The sequence below is a fragment of the Epinephelus moara genome, chromosome 5 (genome assembly GCF_006386435.1).
Source record: "Epinephelus moara isolate mb chromosome 5, YSFRI_EMoa_1.0, whole genome shotgun sequence".
Classification (NCBI taxonomy): domain Eukaryota; kingdom Metazoa; phylum Chordata; class Actinopteri; order Perciformes; family Serranidae; genus Epinephelus; species Epinephelus moara.
The window spans coordinates 29000846-29016978 of record NC_065510.1 but is presented as its reverse complement, the minus strand read 5'-3'; the positions used below and the strand labels follow the sequence as shown (position 1 = coordinate 29016978).

Genomic DNA, 16133 nt, shown 5'->3' with positions numbered 1-16133 from the left:
CTCAAGGTTATCGAGCGCATCTGAAGATTCACGACAAGAAGCCAAAGCCTCAAACAAAACCGCTGGGGAGACCAAAACAACAGCTGTCAGTGGCACATAATCAATAATGTCACCTGGGAGTGTACACTAGTCTGAGAGGATATAAAGAGGAAAAGTTAATATATTAAAAACAGTATTGGTTTGAGCTCTGTTACTGTGTGAAACTTCAAGTGAATGAAGTGATAATTCAGGTAATATTATAGTAATCACATGCATATGGTATGCAGTCTTTGCTACTAACTGTGATTCACCTAAAGATGAATAATAATTTGACTGTTTGAGTGTTTGGAAACGGATTTTCACTGCATTTTCTTCAAAAGAACTGAGCTAAAAAAAAGCTTGTATTTTGAAATATTTTACTTGTGACATCTAATAACTTCAGATGTTTGTTATTTTAACAGAACTTTTATTTTTGTATCTGAATTCATAAATATAAGCTGCTATATGCATTGGATTATCACGACCATGCAGCAGGATAATGCTGTACTTCAGTGTTGGGCATTTATTTTTGTATACAAATTATTTTTCTCAGTTTTTTCTGTCATGCTCCTCCTTGCCTCTCAATTTGGGAACCAATGATTTAATCTTTGAACATTAGCCATCATCCATACATCACTGCTCAGCATCTTATCTGGCTCTAAGTCTCAGTAGCAAAGTTGGACAGATGATTTTTTTCCCTCAGACATGACCTCCAGTTTGTCCAAGAGGACCCTGAGACATCCTCCAGTCTTACCTGTCCAACATGCCTGGAAAACCGTCAGCGGGAGGCATCTAGGATCATCAAGAAATAAAAAGGTTTGGAACTTTTCTGCTTGTTTTATGGTTTTTGACTTGAAGGGTATGTTGTCAGTTTACCTTTTTCCAACCAAAGGATTGGCTTACCTTCAACCGCAACAGGATATGTTCAGTTCCACACTACTACTACTACTACTACTACTAATAGTAATAATATAGAAACACATTAAGTACTCTCTTCTTACTGATAAGCATTGGGCGGTGGTGCAAGAAGTACTCAGATTTTTTAAGTAGAAATACTATGGTCTAAAGATTCCATAATTACAAGTAAAAATCCTGAATTCAAAATGTTATTTAAGTAAAAGTATGCAAGTATTACAAGCAAAATGTACTTCATGTATCCAAGGTAAAAGTACTGACAAGGCAGAATGGCTCCTCTCAAAATGTTGTTTCTACGGATTTTTTTAAATCAATATCAACTCCTTCCAAGCATTTTAATGTTGCAGTTCTTGCAAGTGGAGCCAATTTTAGATTATTTGTGTAGGTTAATAGTATAGAAGGTACTCTATTGTATTTAATATATATGTTAAAAAAAAAAAAAGTGTCAGATGTAGTGGAGTGAAAATAAATCAACAAAAGCATGTACTTTGAAAAATATGCCTATTTTAGTCAGATTTGTTTTGTATCTTAATTCATACATATAAGCTGCTTTATGAACTGAATCATCGTGACCATGCAGCAGGACAGTGGTATACTTTATATACTACCAGGTACATTAATAGTATAGCACTGCATTACATTATGTAAGCATATATTTTAATGTGAATAGTAATCATTAGTGTGGAATGAATTTAGTGGAGTAAAAAGTGCAATTTCCCCCTGAAATATGACATATATCATAAAGTAGCATAAAGTGCAAATATAGTACAAATATGTAAAAGTGTACTTAAATACAGTACTTGAGTAAATGTACGTTACACGTGCATTAAGTATATGACTAACGTCAATATTATACACGTTATTCCCTTATATGTGTATGTTTTAGGTGAGCGATTGCTGACTATTTTTTGATAATACAATGATTATTTAATGTGATAAGCACACGTGTTTGCGGAAAGCTGCAGTAAACGAGGATTTAAGAAGTTATATTAGTGGGGCTTTTATTTTGGTTTTAAAAGTACCGGAAGTTCCGACACTACTGTAAGTGGCTAGCAGCTAAAGCTAGAAAGGTTGTCATCAGCCCCAGACGCTTATTTAATTTAACTCATCAGTCAGGTGGCATTTATTCAAATTGAATATAATGAGCACAAAAAAGACAGAGACGTAAAAACATTGCCAAGTCGTTTTAATAAACTTAAGTCGAGCGGCTAAGTTACTTTTTAGCCGATGGAAAAATCCATGCTGAGGTTGGTCATGTCTGTTGTTAGTTGTTAGCTAACGTTCGCTGAGTTAACGAGTGTTTAATAAGTGGAGGTTAAAACTGCTGCAGATTTAATGTGTTAGTTTTACGTTAGACAAGACTGTGAGTCTGTCGGGACCGTTATTTGTTATTGTTGATTAGCGGCTGTGTACGTATAGGAGCAACGGGTCTTGCTTGTTATTCGGCGTCCCAGCTGATGAAAAGACCAGTAGCTGGATATTAAAACACCAGGTAAGATAACATTACATTTGTGCATGGAGCAATTAACAGTTACCTTGCTAGCTAAGTTAGCTAGCTAGCTGGTGTTGGTGACGTATATTGTGCGAGACGATGTAGTTCACTGAGGTTTAGTACTATGATAGACTGTGACTTCCTTGACTTGCAAAATTATAATTTAAATTGACAAATATGTGTAATTCATGGCAGAATGTTAAGGGGGTCCAAAAAATTGGCGATAGATAAAGTGCCATTACTAATTACACAGGTATGTCTGTCCGCAGCTCAACTCGCAAACTACTGGTCCTATAGTGATGGGCAAAGCAGTTCTTTAGATGTTACTGAATCACTAAAATCAGTTCATTAAAAAGATTCGTTCAAAAGATTCGTTCACCGAATCGTTCAGTGCTTGGCAGGAAGAGCCCTGACTGTGTACTGTGTAGTCTGACTCACTGAACTGATACACGGCTAAACGATTCATGATTCAGTTCAGTTCACAGCTTCCGGGAGTGCTGTGGCAGTGTTGCTTTGACAAACACGTTTGTCAACACCAGGTAAGATAGATGCTTTGACAAACACGTTTGTCAAAGCAAACACGTTTATTAATCATGATATTTTAAGTGTCTATTGTAAATTAACGCTGTTTAGAATGAGGGTTTTTTAACTGGTCTACGACATTTCGGCATTGGGCTCAGGGCTAGGCAGTCCCTCCCTGCACCCTGGCTGCCTCGTGACTCTCGAGTGATTCATCGTTCGTGCGGACCGAATAGGCAGTTCCACTCCCGGCCTGCACGCTCGCTGCTGTGCTCAACTGAACCGAGAAATGAACGAATCAGTTCCGGAAGTGATTCAGTTCAGTACATTCACTCAACAGATTTGTTCTTTTGAACGATTTGTTCACGAATGACACAACACTACTGGACCAAGCAGCCAGATATTTTGTGTGCACATTTATGACAATGTTCAAGGAAGTGTCTTGGTTGCAGTGATGAACAATCTGACAAGTTATAATCAATGTTGGAAATTATCATCAGCCAGCAGCCAAATGCTGGTAAAATATGCAAGTAGCTGTAAGATGTGCTTTACTCACCTGCCCAAAAAAGTAAATAAACAAAAACCAAAAACCCCAATGGTAATCGACTGAGCGGCTGATAGATTTTGGAATGCACCAGCCATAGTGGCAGGTAGACAAAAAGTTTCCAACCCTGGTTATGATCCAGTTGCATAATCAAAATACAGTCCCAATGTTTTGAGACAGATTTGTTTTTGTAAGATGGTATCTGTTGTCATCTCAGTCTTTTGGGTGCCTTTTGGAATAAGCTGAAGAATAATGGTCTAATAATTAGAGTAATACAATCAAGTTCCTTATAAATCATTCAGTTTAACAAAGACATGGCAGCTGCATTTTAGTTTGGAAAACTGATTTTGTGCAAGCACCAAAACAATAAAATGAAACTCTATAACTAGAGATGTGGTGATTATTTAAAACCTCTCATGATCACAGGGGCAGGAGCACCTTAAGCAGAGCTGTCCAGTGGAGTATCGCCACCCTCTGAGCTCGGCCTCACCACACCCCTCCCACATAACATCACATCAAAGAAAATGCACCTGAGCGACACGGGTGCAGAGGTAAATCACCATGAAGAACACAGACCTGAAACACAGGAGCAGGATCACAGCACAGCACCTACAGGTGAGTCTGACTGAAGTGGTATTATTTTTTGTGAACACATACAAGTCATACAGATTTGTAACTGAAATAAGCAAGATGTTCATGCTGTCAAGATTCTACCTCAAATTATGTTTGAGCTTTAAACTAAAATCTTTTTTAGGTATTTTTGTAGTTATTAAAAGAATCTACAGTCCACCAGGAAATTCACAGATAGTAAGCCCGGAACAACATGTCAGTATCATGTTGTGACATTTGTATAATAATTATGATAATAAAGAAACAATATGGAATAAAGTCAAAGTACATGATTTTATTCCAAAACAGATAAAGTTTGTAGTGTAGTTTTATTTGAAAGGGGGCAGTAAAAAACAAAGTCACTGCCTAAAGCTCCACCAATTAATATTTTCATATTAACAGTGGATAGAATTACCTCATGTATGTAAAAGGTGTTGCTCATTCTGATGAACGCACACATGACTGCAGTAATATTCTCTACAGACCTTTTTAGCATCTTTTAGCTCATTGTACAGAGTGAGTATTTCTTAACTTATATTCCTCAGGTGTCCAGAAACATGACTCTGAATGAATGCTGGTGTTGCTCCGTGTCTGCTGGATGTGTAGACAAGCAACTGTTTTCTAACAACTTTGTTCGCCATATCAACTTGTGTCAATGCTGTGTTTACAATTTGTTTCTGCTGTTCTGAGGTGACAAATCAGACCCACTACTACTTTTTTTTTCTTTAGAAGAAACTTTAGGACGACCAGAACCTGAACTCAGCAGCTCCCATGAACAGCCTCAGGAAAAGCCATCTGAGGGTGCAAAACAATGCCAGCAGCCTCGCAAACTCAAGAAGTACGACTGTCCGACCTGTGGGAGAATTTTCTCTGACAACACCGCGCTGAAACGACACCTTGTGATTCACGCGGGGAAAAGACCTTTCAAGTGCTTCATCTGTGGGAGAGGATTCACCCAGAGCGGAAACCTCAAAACACACATGAAAGTGCACAGAGGTCAGAGGCAACAAGATGCTCCTTTGTCTTTAATTAGATACACTTCTTTTTTTTTTTTTTTTTTTTAAATTAGATGCTTTTGGGAAGCTCCGCTCATGTGTTTTTCAGTTAAAGTCATTGTAAACTAATCTAAAATTGTATCTTTCTTATTTTTTTCCTCATCTATATGACAGATAAGCTTTGTCAATCTGATCTTGTGCTTCCACTGAAGTCTTCCCATGCTAAAAAGTGTTGTTTTGGGTTTATGTGTAGAAATAATAATTTATTCATATTGTGGGACTTGCATAGACTATGTCCTAAAGGCCCAGTCACACCAAAAAGTGGCACAGCATAATTCTTGGTTCTTGATCAGTAATGTGTCAGATGTTCACAAAATCTCAGTTAGTCAGTCAATTTTATATGTCATATGTTCTCATAAAAGGTAGACCTACAAGTCCAGTCAGAAGATAAATTTGCAGCATTTACTTTCTTAATAAAAGTGACATTGCAACATGCTGTAAAAGCAAAAAGTGTTTGTGGATTTACTTTGCTCACATGAGAAAATCCACTGATTGCAGTTATTTCATTGATATGAGTTGATTTTGCAGCAAAATGTCAATGTTTTAAATGCTGGTGTGGCTGGGCCTTAACAATACAGAACTGGCCGCAAATAAATGACTATGAATGTCTTTGTTTTTCTTACAGGAGAGTTACCAAATTGGACATTAGTTCGAGAGAGTCCCCCGAAAGAATCGCATGTGACAGTTCATGTGTGTGGAGAATGTGGCATGGACTTCCCTCAGAAGCAACAGCTGGAAGAACACCGCCAGAGTCACAAAAAGCCTTACGCCTGTCCTGACTGTGGCAAGACCTTCAAAACGGAATACTATTTCAAAATACATAAGCGCATTCACTCAGGAGAGTCACCTTTCCTCTGTACAGAGTGCGGTAAGAGCTGTGTCACAGCAGATTCACTTAAAAAACACGAGTTGACTCACACTGGAGAAAGGAATTTCCACTGTGATCAGTGTGGGAAGGCGTTTTCACAATCCTCCCATCTCAAGGTGCACCTCAAGACTCACACTGGAGAGCGACCTCACCTCTGCTCAATCTGTGGTAAAAGTTACTCCAAAGCGTGCGATCTGAAAGTTCACCTGCGAGTTCACACCGGAGAGAAACCGTATACTTGTGACAAATGTGGCAAGTGCTTCTATTACTCTCAAGGTTATCGAGCGCATCTGAAGATTCACGACAAGAAGCCAAAGCCTCAAACAAAACCGCTGGGGAGACCAAAACAACAGCTGTCAGTGGCACATAATCAATAATGTCACCTGGGAGTGTACACTAGTCTGAGAGGATATAAAGAGGAAAAGTTAATATACTAGCGTTGCCCATCTTTTACTCTGTGAAGTAAACTATCTTTCAAATGTCTGAAGTGATTGTTCAAACAGTATGATAGTAATCAGTTGTATAAGGTGTGCAGTCAGCTACATTGTTAATAACATGTATTGGACTATATAGTATTCAAGAAAATAAATCATGACATCATAAGTCAATGTTCTTTGAATTTTTCTGTGTTTCTTCTCTTGTAATTCACCTTAACTTGGCCTTTGAGCAGAGTTTTTATCCAATAATTGGACCCAGCAGATCACAGTGTACATCAGTGCTTGTTTACATAGTAAAAGTCTTTGACTGCATTATTGGCCAAAAAAAAAAAAACTAAAACAAAAGCTTGTATTTTGAAATATATGCTTGTGTTTGTAGTTGGAGCCTTTTTAAAAAAAAAAAAAATCTTAATTCAGAAATATAAACTGCTTCATGCATTGGGTTAACATGACCATGCAGCAGGATAATTAATTGTATAGTACTGCGTCATTTAGTGGAGTAAAAAGTACAGTATTTCTCTTTGAAATGTTGAGTTGAATTGAATAATAAAGTAGCACAAAATGCAGATATTCAAGTAAAGTACAAGTAGTGAAACTAGTACACCACATGCATTAAGCATAGTATAGCTGACGTGAATATTGTATACGTTATTTTGTTATATTTGTATATTTTAAGGTGAGTTATTGGTGAGTATTTCTACTTAATACAAGCATTATTTAATGTAATATGTACGCATGTTTGCAGGAAACTGCAGTAAACGAGATTTTAATAAGTTATATTATTGGGGCTTTTATTTTGGTTTTAAAAAAGACAACCGGAAGTTCCGACACTACTGTAAGTGGCTAGCAGCTAAAGCTAGAAAGGTTATCACCAGCTCCAAACGCTTTTTTAACTAAACTCAACAGATAGGAGGCATTAATTTTACACATTGTTTGAACATACTGAGCCTGAAAATGACAGAGACGTAGAAACATTGCCAAGTCGTTTTAATAAACTTCAGTCGAGCGATTACTTTTTACCTGAGGGAAAAATCAATGCTGAGGTTGGTCAAAATGTCTATTGTCTGTTGTTAGCTAGCTGAATTAGCAAGTGTTATACAGCGGAGGTTAAAATTTCAGTAGATTTAACGTATTATTTTCACACTAGACTCGGTTGTGAATCCGTCGGGAGCGTTATTTGTTATTGTTGATTAGCGGCTGTAGCTTAAGGGGGAGGTATCGTTAGCTAATTGCTAATATCAGTCATGCTAGGTAACGCCATGTCAGTGGCTAGCTGGCTAATAACAGTTTGCTCAAAGGCAGAGGTGGTCGTTGACCAAAACGCTGGTCACCGCCGACTCAGACATTTCAATCAGAGGTCAAATACCGGGGTCTGTACTGCAGAGTGCTCCTGACATACAGGGTTTGAATATGTCGCCATAGATACCAACAGGTTTGTCAATTAGGTTTCTATCTAACTTAAATCAATTAGTGTGAGACAGGAGAGGAGCAAGAATGAGTCCCATCAAGCTAATGCTACTAAGCTAACTGGGCTACTCAGTGTAGATGCACGAAAAGAGGTTTTCCCTTGACAGTCTAACCACTGAAACAGTTAATTATTTTTATAGCTAACACTAAACAGCTCCATAGCCAGCAGTGTTGCTGAATAGTTTATTTGTTGTACAGTACATTTGTAAGGACAACTCCTTTTAACAGTAGACAGTCCATCAGGCCCAGCCAGGTTCAGTCCCCTGTCACAACAAAGCATCCGCCCTGCTGAAGTGTCCTTGAGCAGGACGATGGATGTCTTCCAGGGTGGAGGCATTGTTGTGTGGCTTGTAGAGGGGGACAAGTGACAAGAATGCTTCCCCCATAGTGATGTGGTGCCGGAGGCTGAGAGTCTAAAGAGAGAATGGATTAAAAACAACAGCCACTGAATGACTGCTCACAACACTGTCACACCTGGGTTGAAATATGATTTAATAAATGCTGTATGAACTGTTAATTCATTTTTCATACCTTATTCACATCACTATCACCTGTCACAATCACCAGTATGTCACAAATATTTGAAATAGTTCTGAACCTTGAATAAGATATCAGGGATAAATTAATGAATAGGTGAAATTTTGAATATCAGATCTGTTCCCCAAAGCAGACTTGGTTTATGCTCGTAACATTTGAAATACTATTTATTATAATGTATAACAGCCTGTCTGTAACAGGACTATGACTGACATGTACATTATTATTTAACATAATGTATATTGCAAGTGACACATCATCAGTTTGACTGTTGACTTAGTAAGTTTGGTCACTTTCTTGGAAAACTGTGATTAGGACCTTGATCTTGAATTCTTAGCTATGCTATATAGTGATTTGCCATTTTGGAATTAGCATCTGTCACATTTCCTTCAGGAGCTAACAACAAAACATTAAGACAGAAATGAGCAGGAAGATCCTGGTATGATTCAGTTGGTTTGATTAAAATGTCTCTATCCAAAAATGTGACTTGTGTAATGAGGCCACAGCCAGTACAAATAAATTTTTATAATATTGTATTGTGAGACACTTGATGAGTACAGGCCCAGAGCAGTTACATGGATTTGGTGGTCCTTTGTAGTGTAATAAGAAGAGTTTTGCACATATTTAATACTATGATCTGATACTGGGTGAGCAGTGTTTTTCTCTGCTTTTGAATGCTAACACATCATAAATGGATGATCTCTTTAAATTAATAAACATTATTTCAAGCACATCATATGTTAAATTAGTTTTATCCCTATGATGCACTAACAGTCCAAAGAGTCAGCAACAGTAGTGGTTGCTTAAATGTCTTTCTCAGCTGTGAAGCTTTTGGCCATGTTTGCCTGTATTTATTCATTCCTTTGCTATAACTTGTTAACTTGTAAACGGGTCTGTTTACTGACTCTTGATTTTTCACCTCCTCAAGGTTGTACATTTGAGAGATGGGCTCTGAAAACCCAGAGGACTTTGGGCCAGCTGTGATCCTGGCTGAGGATGATCAGCAAGAAATTGGAGGCCTGATCAACTCTGATGGAGAAGAAGTGGATTTCTCAGACCTCAGTGAGCAAATAAGATAGATAGAAATTCAGGCACCTAGTAGCTAATTACACAATGTATACAAAAACACAGATACACACAGGGTTAGAGAATATAAGCATAAGAATAAAAACACATCATGATGCACTTCTCACCAAAACTTTTACAGGCATGGTTCAAAGAGCTTTTCTTAATAGTAAATGAACATATATTAAGTCTTAAACTTAAAAGCAAACAAGACGTTTACTCTGAGCTACATCTGCAGTGCAGTATTTACTCTATAAAATTATACTACATAGTCAGGATAAACATCCAGTGGCACGTTGATGCATTCCCAACAAAGCTTGGCATGTCTGTGTTAGATTAAGCTGCAGTTTGCATACAGAGTACAGATGCAGTGATTTTGCTTTTCTCTCCCAGAAGCCATTCCAACACCAAAATCAAGATATTTGGCAATACTAAGTCTCAATATTAGTCTTTTTTCACATAAAAAAAAATTAAATGCTCAATTTCAGACCTGCAATATAATTGTATGACTGTAAATGATGTATACACCTTTTTAGAACAACATATTTACACTGAATGTTTCTTGCAGAGAGGCATTATTATACTTACCTACACTATAAAGGGCTCTACAACATGTCTGAACACCATCAGCATTGATGTTTGTTGTGCTCAGGGGTTAACTGTTAAGAAAATGTTTCCCCGGTCTTTTTGTTTTCCTGAATAAAATGCTGTCTTATCTTTCTGTTCACACAGGAGAGAGCGCTATCCCTGGCATTGTACATGCAGAGGCTCCCTCCAAGACATTTGATCAAAGCGAGAATGAAAAACCGCCGTCTCTTCACAGCTGCTCAGTGTGTGGGAAAGACTTCCCTTATGCCTCTAAACTTCAGCGCCACCTACGCACTCACTCTGGAGAGAGGCCTTTCCCCTGCTCCATGTGTGAGAAGAGATTTCCAGAAAAGGGGCTGCTCATGATCCATGAAAGGGTCCACACTGGGGAAAAGCCGTTCCCATGCACTTTCTGCGAAAAAAGATTTGCCAGTCAGGGTGAGCTCAGGCTGCACCGACGGACACACACAGGCGAGAGGCCGTATCACTGCTCCATCTGCCTGAAGAGCTTTTCCCGACACTGGCATCTGAAAACTCACTTAGAGGCGATGCACTCTGAGGTTGTCGCAGGCTTTACGAGGAAGAAGTTTCCATGTTCGGACTGTGAAAAGAGCTGTAACTCAGCAGCTGAGCTGAGAGATCATCAGAGGACTCACACTGGAGAGAGGCCTTATCAGTGCTCTTTCTGTGACAAAAGATTTGCCCTGTCGGGAACACTTGTAAGACATGAGCGTCTCCATACAGGCATTACGCCCTACCACTGCTCCGACTGTGGTAAGACATTTGCACAGCAGTGGACTCTGACGACACACATGCGGACTCACACGGGAGAAAAACCCTACAGCTGCACACAGTGTGATAAGTCTTTTGTAGCTCCGGGAGAGCTTCGGAGGCACACCAGGATTCACACAGGAGAAAAGCCGTACACTTGCAAGGACTGTGGGAGGCACTTCTCACTGGCAGGAACTCTCAGAAACCACAAAAGATCGTGTACACAGAACAAGAATGGATCAGTTACAGGTGTCATCTTAAACCCAGTTCAAGCTGCAGGTGGTGAATCATCCCAGCAGGACCTGCTCAACAACATCAGCTCTGAGGTAGAAACAGTACACAGCAGTTTCATGGTAGAACCTCAGTGTTTTTTTTGTGGTTGTTTGATTGAGATGTTTAATTTTTCTTCCGCATTTGTACATTTGGGTCTTTTACAACCTTCTAACACTATTTTTGCCTCCATTTGTTCTTATTTAACTGTTTTTATAGGTGTCAGACAGTCAGAGTTTGCTCAGTGCAGTTGACCCCCATTCCTCAGAAGGTCTTGACAAAACAGCTCAGTGTGAAAGTAACCTACAAGAACCAGAAGACCGCCCGGAGGATGTCGCTTCCAGTCCGCATATGAATGTAATAGTGAAAGAGGAGGAAGAAGAGGAGCCTTTGTGTGGTAAATAAACATGAGATGTCAGATTTTTGTTCTTATGTAACATAACACAAGTAGTGTGAATGCATTTAATGATGATTTAACATGTAAGTGGTTGTTTTGCTTGTGTTTCCCTCAGTAGAAGAAGCTCCTGACCAGGTGTCTGGTAGTGAGGATTGCACCATGCAGGAGGACACTGAAGAGCAGCAGCAGGAAAGCAACACAGAAATTAGGATTACAGTGAAGGAGGAAGAAGAGGAACTTGTGAACAGTAAGGAAATTATTTTACAGTAAAGATTAATTACTGTCTTTACTACAGTCATTAACTGGGACCCAGTGTCATTGAATGACTGGATTAAAACATATTTTTTCTCAGTGATTTCAGCCCACTCTTCTGTCTTTCCCTACACTGCATATTCTTTTTCTTCACTCTTTCATTGTTTCACTCTGTTTTTTTTCCTGGCATACCCGCACTGAGCTGGGCAATTCTAAAAAAAATGTTAGGCTACATAGTTTTTTTCATTATTATTATTTTTAAGATCTCTGTCGGCACTGAAACCCCTGAACAGAAAAATGGTTAAATATCTTTTCCATCACAAAGTTAGAAGCGACAACATGTTGTTTTGTAAAGCTCCTGGCACTTTCTGAGAGGACACGAATAATCATTTTAAAAAGCTTTTTGTTTAAGGCAACGCAGCTTTATTTGTACAGCACATTTCATACACCAGGGCAATTCAAAGTGCTTTACAGAGCATTACAATACAAAACATAATAAAGGATACAGATTTACAATAAAAGCGTAAAGAGGAAAAAAAGAAACAGAAGGCGAAATTAATTACTAAATGATTTACAGTTTTAGAATTAAAAAAAAAGTAAAATCCTTTATATTTAAGGCTATCGTTTATTTAGCTCTGGTAACAGCAAAGCACCAGAGTCATTTTTTGCCTGCACTCTGGTACAAAAATGCTGGCTAAGTATAGGAAGGAGAGGAAAACATGCATTTTCAGATTTATCTGTCTCAGTGTGGACATAGTGTAAGGGTGGATTCTACTTGTCATTATCTAAATTACCTAAAGATTGCAAAAGCAGGTTTCTCATTTGTAGCCAAAGTTTTTTAGCCGGTCAGAATGAAAAATGTCATTGACAGATTTATTAATTGTAGTTTTATTAGATTATTTAAAATTAGAGAAAGAACCATCACCCTCTGTTATACTGATTGATTGAAATGATAGAAATTGGACTGTGTCTTCTTTCAGTTTACTCTGACTGACTCTTTGGTGTGTCTGACTGACTGGTTTGAAAATGAGAACCCTGCACTTGTGGTTAGTGGTGATTTTGTGTTTCTTCTTAAGGCTCCTTAAGAGTTTCACATGATTCATAGCTTTTATATACCTTCCTATGATTAACTTGACAATTGCACAATAATAGATTATTTTATGGACTGATAAATAAACTGTTTAACATCACATTTTCTGTCAAGGACCTTTGGTGTATCTATTTCAGTTCAGTGGGATGCTGCTAAGATAAAAAGCCAGCATATGAACATGTCACTTCCTTCTATTGTCAGGTCTACATTTCGAAGCAGACACGTAACATGCACCCTTAGAGGTGGCAGTAAAATGAATATTGCTGCTGTAGACATGTTTTAAGTTGGGACAGGTGTCTGTCCATAGAGGGGTGCGACATGGTGCAGCTTTTATAGTACTCGCTAAACATAAACGCACGTCTGTCACTCCTTGACTGGACGATAATGCTTACACAGATCAGATCATCTGGGTCTGTCTTATTTTATCTCCTTTCAGTTTTCTATAATGGTGGATTTCAAAGTGAGCCATGTCTTAACAAGCAAAAATGTGTGTTTTTGTTATTGTTACAAAATGGCATGTTTCAGTGTATCATGTATGTTTCCACAGTGTCTGGAGAGGATCCTGATCATGTTTCCGACAGTGATAAAAACAGCCCTCCAGCATCACCAGGGCAGGAACAGTGTAACGACAACCTGACAAAGAGCTCTTACTGCTGCGGGCTCTGTGGAAGAGACTGTCACAAGATGTCTGCTCTTCAGATTCACATGCGAATTCACTCGGGAGAGAAACCTTACCAATGCACTCTCTGTGGGAAGCAGTTCACCCAGAAAGGGCAACTCAAAGGTCATCAGAAAGTCCACACTGGAGAGAAACCGTTCTCCTGCCCAGACTGTGGGAAGAGCTTCGCTCACTCAGGGGCCATGAACAGACACCGGCTCACACACACGGGAGAGAGGCCCTACCACTGTTCTGTGTGCGACAGGAGCTTCAATCAGTCGGGCCGCTTGAGGGAACACGAGAAAATCCACTTTGGGGAGAAGTTTGACTGTCCCGAGTGCGAAAAGAGTTTTACACGAGCTTCAAGCCTCAAAAACCATTTCAGGCTTCACACGGGAGAGAGGCCGTACGGCTGCGACATCTGTGGGAGAGGCTTCAGCCGCTCACAAAGCCTGAGGCTCCACAAACGGAAACATGAGCAGATTTTCACTGAGGATGTGTCTGCATTCAGTGTGAAGAACAATGATTTATCACAGAGTGACGATAACTCTCCAATTAATATGTGTATAGCAGACCAAAATGACTGACAATGTATTTATATAAACCATAGAGATATGTACCAGTAGTAGAAAAACGAGACAAGATTTTAGGCAGTAAAACATGAACTGAGAGAGGGGAAAGTAAGGGACTACCTCTGTGAATAGACCGTCATTAAAACTTTATGTGGTGGTTCACAAAAAAAGTATTAAAGCTGAAATATTTAACTCCCTTAAATTAATACACAGACACGTGTCAGGTGATGTTCAGCAACTAACAACGCAGTTTCAGACAAAATGACCAAAACTTCTTTCGTGAAATCTTGGAAACTGTTCAGATGATAAATTTTAGAGGTCATATTTACTCTCTTTTATCACTCTCACCTATGTTAGTTGCATCAAAATATCACACTCACATTTAGAGTATTTATTGTAGTACAAATGACTCATTTAAGGTCTGTGATTTCACACTTCTCCATGCAGTATTTGTCATTCAGACTAATCGTGTATGTGGAAATGGGATTGAAGCGTAATTATGTTTTTGTATCGACGTTACGATGGCCAGTGAGCAGTTCACGAATCAGGTGAAACTGGAATTCATTCTTTGGGTTTGAGCTACTGAAATGTCAGAATGAAAAACCAGTAATGAAACAATGAGATCGTGATAATCATCTTTTTTTTTTTTTTTTTTTTGCCAAAACCATTTTGCCTTAGTGGCAATCAGTCTTTATCTCTGTTTGTGTTATTCAACAACCAGATTTTGAATCGGGTTCACCTGGTTTGAACAGCTCTTAAAGGCCAAGTAACTATTGTGAATAAGGTCATCCTATAAGGCTGTGATACAAAAGGCAATAATTTGAAGCCATGTAGATGGTAAATTTTGCCCAGTGCTGCCTCTGTCTAATTGTATGGGACATGGTATACTGAACAATAAAAGTAAAAGTACTAAAGCCTGGTGTGATCTATCTATCTATCTATCTATCTATCTATCTATCTATCTATCCATCCATCCATCCATCACAAGAACAGACACTCAGTAAAAAATCAATAGAAGCAGGGGTCTACCACACCAAACAGGACCCCAGATGCAACCAAGTGGCTGGCATAGTGTACAGGGACATCTTGACCAAGCTAAGATCCTGTGGGACTTCCAGATCCTGACTGACAAACTGGTGATGGCTAGCCAACCGGACATCATGTTGATCGACAAACAGTAACACGAGAAGCTTGAAAAATACCAAGGGCTAAAAGATGTGGGGAGTAAAGGCAACAGTGGTGCCAGTGGTAATCGGAGCACTCAGGGCTGTGACCCCAAAACTGGGAAAGTGGCTCTAGCAGATTCCAGGTACAACATCTAAGGTCTCTGTTCAGAAGAGTCCTATGAACAACTCCCAGGCCTCTGGTAGAGGAAAACTTAATAAGGCTTACAAAGGATTACCACCAGTAATATATGTGTATAAAAACATGTAATCACTAATATTGTACAATTAAAAACACTCATGGGTACAACCTCACCATTATGTTAATTATTCAAATGATAGATTTATGTCATTTTCATTCCTGTCCATGTGGTTTTTTGTCTAGTAGGGCTACACCAATATATCATGTGACCTGTGTCACATGACCCTCACATGAGCTCTGAAACTGCACACCTGTTTCCAATGCATGTTACACCCTGATGAAGACTCTCTAGTTTAAATGTATTGGTTATCAGTGTATTAATGAAGGATTTTTAACTACAGTCAGAGTGCCTCAGATGCATGTTTGGACTGTGAGCCTGTACTGTAGACTTTTGCACTGAGTGAGCTGGTCAGGCGTTGTTTTTGTTTGTTTGTTTGTTTGTTTATCTGTAAGTGACTCTTTGCCCCATCCTACATTCTTCCCCCAACTAACTACACAGAGCCTTAACCCAGTGCAGCACTCCCTATTTTTTCTTTATTATCAAAGCTGAAAGATGTCTGGAAATAGACTATGCCAAATGAAGGTTTTCCTGCAGGGCAAAAACATGCAAAGAAACAGAGTAAAAGTTTTTTTCTACGTTTAAA

The 16133-nt window shown here is 38.9% G+C and overlaps 2 protein-coding genes across 8 annotated transcripts; both read left to right on the top strand.

The window, feature by feature from the left end:
* The first annotated feature begins 6 nt into the window (after positions 1–6).
* Positions 7–6623, top strand: LOC126389703 (zinc finger protein 239-like). Of its 4 annotated transcripts, none has more exons than XM_050043496.1 (4): positions 7–834; positions 3915–4103; positions 4827–5093; positions 5778–6623. In XM_050043496.1, exons 2-4 carry the CDS (start codon positions 4013–4015, stop codon positions 6395–6397), a joined length of 978 nt encoding a protein of 325 aa, XP_049899453.1. In that variant the 5' UTR covers positions 7–834; positions 3915–4012; the 3' UTR covers positions 6398–6623. The 4 variants fall into 4 exon arrangements, with proteins under 4 accessions (XP_049899453.1, XP_049899454.1, XP_049899455.1 ...); XM_050043497.1 differs by lacking the exon at positions 7–834 and adding an exon at positions 1966–2180; XM_050043498.1 differs by lacking the exon at positions 7–834 and adding an exon at positions 1966–2425 and having other exon boundaries at positions 4830–5093.
* Positions 6624–7283: 660 nt separating this feature from the next.
* On the top strand, positions 7284–15038 carry LOC126389700 (oocyte zinc finger protein XlCOF28-like). 4 transcript variants are annotated; one of them, XR_007569889.1, is made up of 7 exons: positions 7284–7500; positions 9390–9523; positions 10259–11211; positions 11375–11552; positions 11668–11799; positions 12785–12850; positions 13442–13570. XR_007569889.1 is itself a non-coding variant. In XM_050043493.1 (6 exons), the coding sequence occupies exons 2-6, from the start codon at positions 9406–9408 to the stop codon at positions 14137–14139; spliced, it is 2076 nt and encodes a 691-aa protein (XP_049899450.1). In that variant the 5' UTR covers positions 7284–7500; positions 9390–9405; the 3' UTR covers positions 14140–15038. The 4 variants fall into 4 exon arrangements, 3 of the variants coding, with proteins under 3 accessions (XP_049899450.1, XP_049899448.1, XP_049899449.1); XM_050043493.1 differs by lacking the exon at positions 12785–12850 and having other exon boundaries at positions 11671–11799; positions 13442–15038; XM_050043491.1 differs by lacking the exon at positions 12785–12850 and having other exon boundaries at positions 13442–15038.
* The last annotated feature ends 1095 nt before the right edge of the window (positions 15039–16133 follow it).

Coding starts and splice junctions, on each gene's coding strand:
- LOC126389703 (XM_050043496.1), top strand. CDS start 4,013: ATGCACCTGAGCGACACGGGTGCAGAGGTAAATCACCATGAAGAACAC. Junction 4,104..4,826: donor TCACAGCACAGCACCTACAG/GTGAGTCTGACT, acceptor TTTTTTCTTTAG/AAGAAACTTTAGGACGACCA. Junction 5,094..5,777: donor ACACATGAAAGTGCACAGAG/GTCAGAGGCAAC, acceptor TTTTTCTTACAG/GAGAGTTACCAAATTGGACA.
- LOC126389700 (XM_050043491.1), top strand. CDS start 9,406: ATGGGCTCTGAAAACCCAGAGGACTTTGGGCCAGCTGTGATCCTGGCT. Junction 11,553..11,667: donor AGAAGAGGAGCCTTTGTGTG/GTAAATAAACAT, acceptor TGTTTCCCTCAG/TAGAAGAAGCTCCTGACCAG. Junction 11,800..13,441: donor AGAAGAGGAACTTGTGAACA/GTAAGGAAATTA, acceptor ATGTTTCCACAG/TGTCTGGAGAGGATCCTGAT.